This window comes from Erinaceus europaeus, chromosome 7 (genome assembly GCF_950295315.1).
Source record: "Erinaceus europaeus chromosome 7, mEriEur2.1, whole genome shotgun sequence".
Lineage (NCBI taxonomy): Eukaryota > Metazoa > Chordata > Mammalia > Eulipotyphla > Erinaceidae > Erinaceus > Erinaceus europaeus.
The window spans coordinates 116,440,815-116,442,997 of NC_080168.1; the positions used below are offsets into that span (position 1 = coordinate 116,440,815).

The 2,183-nt window shown below is 48.1% G+C and overlaps 1 protein-coding gene across 1 annotated transcript; it reads left to right on the forward strand.

Annotated features, from left to right (window-relative positions):
• The first annotated feature begins 538 nt into the window (after positions 1-538).
• Positions 539-1,716, forward strand: LOC103107466 (olfactory receptor 1E2-like). The gene has a single exon (XM_007516264.2). It carries the CDS (start codon positions 616-618, stop codon positions 1,714-1,716), a length of 1,101 nt encoding a protein of 366 aa, XP_007516326.2. The 5' UTR covers positions 539-615.
• The last annotated feature ends 467 nt before the right edge of the window (positions 1,717-2,183 follow it).

Genomic DNA, 2,183 nt, shown 5'->3' on the forward strand with positions numbered 1-2,183 from the left:
CTCTCCCCTCCCATCTCCATTTCTGTCTCTATCCAATAAACAAACAATAGAAATTTAAGGTTCCATAATTCTAGAGACTGTAAGACTAAAAATCAAGATGTCAGCAGGGTTGAAACCTGCAGACAACAACCCTTTGTTGCCTTTTATCCTCGCTGCAGGTGAGGGCTGTCAATCTTAGCCTTCCTAAAGTGCAGAGGTGTCATCCTATTTCTGCCTCCCTTGTGACAAGGGTGTTTCCACATGGCGCTTTCCTATGTCTTATAAGAACACCAGTCATATTGGGTCTAGATCCCACCCTACTCCAGTATTACTCCATCTTGTTACATCACACCTGCAAACAGGCTTTGCAGTGACCCTGTTTCCAAGTGAGGTTGTAAAGCATGGTACTGGGGTTAAGATTTCAGTATAAATTTTGGGGGGAGGAGGCACACAATTCAACCCATAGCAGTCACTATGAGAAATACTCCATTTGTTCTCCTTTCTGTTTTTAGGATAAAAGCAGCATCACCTGAGGAGTATGAGGATGTAGGGATGATATTCTGGTCACTGGACATTACTCACACCCCGTAGTACACTGGTTTCTTTTTATCATAGGTATGGAAGTCCTAAGCAGCCATGACTAATCTCACTTTCTTCAGCGAGTTCATCCTCCTCGGGCTGTCAGCTGACCCTCAGATCCAGCCTCTGCTCTTTGTGCTGTTCCTGGGGATTTATCTCCTGACCTTGATGGGAAACTTGGCGATGATCTTGGTGATCAGGGGAGATTCTCATCTTCACACGCCCATGTATTTTTTCCTTGGACACCTGTCCTTCCTGGATCTCTGCTTCGCCTCAGTTACCATGCCCAAAATGCTACAGAACTTCTTATCTCAAACGAAAACCATCTCCGTGTGGGGCTGCATCACCCAGAGTTTCTTTTTTCTCCTCTCTGGGTGTGCAGAAGCCAGTCTCCTCTCCGCCATGGCCTATGACCGCTACGCTGCCGTCTGCCACCCTCTGCTCTACACCGCGATCATGAACCGGCCTCTCTGCTCCGCCATGGTCAGTATGGCATGGATGGTGGGGATTCTGAACTCACTGGTAAATAACCTTTTCATCCAGAAATTGCATTTCTGCGGATCCAACATCATTCCCCACTTCAGCTGTGAGCTGCCTTCCCTCTTCCCTCTATCTTGTTCTGATCCCACTGCCAACAAGTTCCTTCTCTCAGGGTGCAGTGCATTTCTGGGGCTCCTGACGCTTCCCCCGATCCTCTTCTCTTACTCCAGAATCATTTCCACCATCCTCAACATCCGCTCTGCTGCGGGGCAAGGCAAAGCCTTCTCCACCTGCTCCTCCCACCTCACCGTGGTGCTGCTGTTCTACAGCACGGCTCTGTTCAGGTACATCAGCCCTGCCTCGGGCTCAGTGTTGGAGCGAGTGGTGTCCATTCAGTACAGTGTGATCACATCGCTGATAAACCCCCTCATCTACAGCCTCAAGAACCAGGAGGTGAAGGTGGCTCTGCAGAGGGTGCTGGGGCAGCAGATGTGCAGCTCAGAGGAGAGATTCACCGCATGGCGTTCAGTCAGAGAATGGGGAAGGGGGATCTTCAGAAATACATGGAAGGGGAAAGTGTTCCAGGTCAGTGGCCTTGAAGTATTGCCCATGGACCAGCATCATCAGTACCATCCACAAAGTTACTACAGAAGGAAGATTCTCGGTCCTAACTCCTGATCGACTGAATCACAAACCCTCGAAGTGGAGTGGGGAATGTATCGTCAGCTAAGTGACTGTGAGAACGTTTTTAGTCAGATTCTGTTCAAAAAGCACTGTCTTTGGTGGAAGACAAAAAGCTGATATCTCAAAATGACTCTCTCTTAGAGGAGAGAGTTGTTCAGTAGACAAGGTTAGAGCATCTTCTGTTTTGTTTCCTTCTGTGAGAGAGAAAGGCTGTAAGAGAGAAAAAGCAGTGTGGCCTGGGAGGCGGCACAGTGGATAAAGGATTGCATTCTCAGACATGAAGTCCAGAGCTCAAGCCCCAGCACGACATGTACCAGAGTGACTTTCTAGTTCTCTCTTTCTCTCCAAATAAATTAATACATTAATTCAGCTCAGCTTGAGAACATTTGGAGAGGAGACCTGAATTATCCTCTGAAGGCAAATCAAGCTCTTTTCTTCCACCACTTGGGACCTGTCATTCT

What these genes read in the sequence shown, in the direction of transcription:
- LOC103107466 (XM_007516264.2), top strand. Translation starts at nt 616, where the DNA reads ATGACTAATCTCACTTTCTTCAGCGAGTTCATCCTCCTCGGGCTGTCA.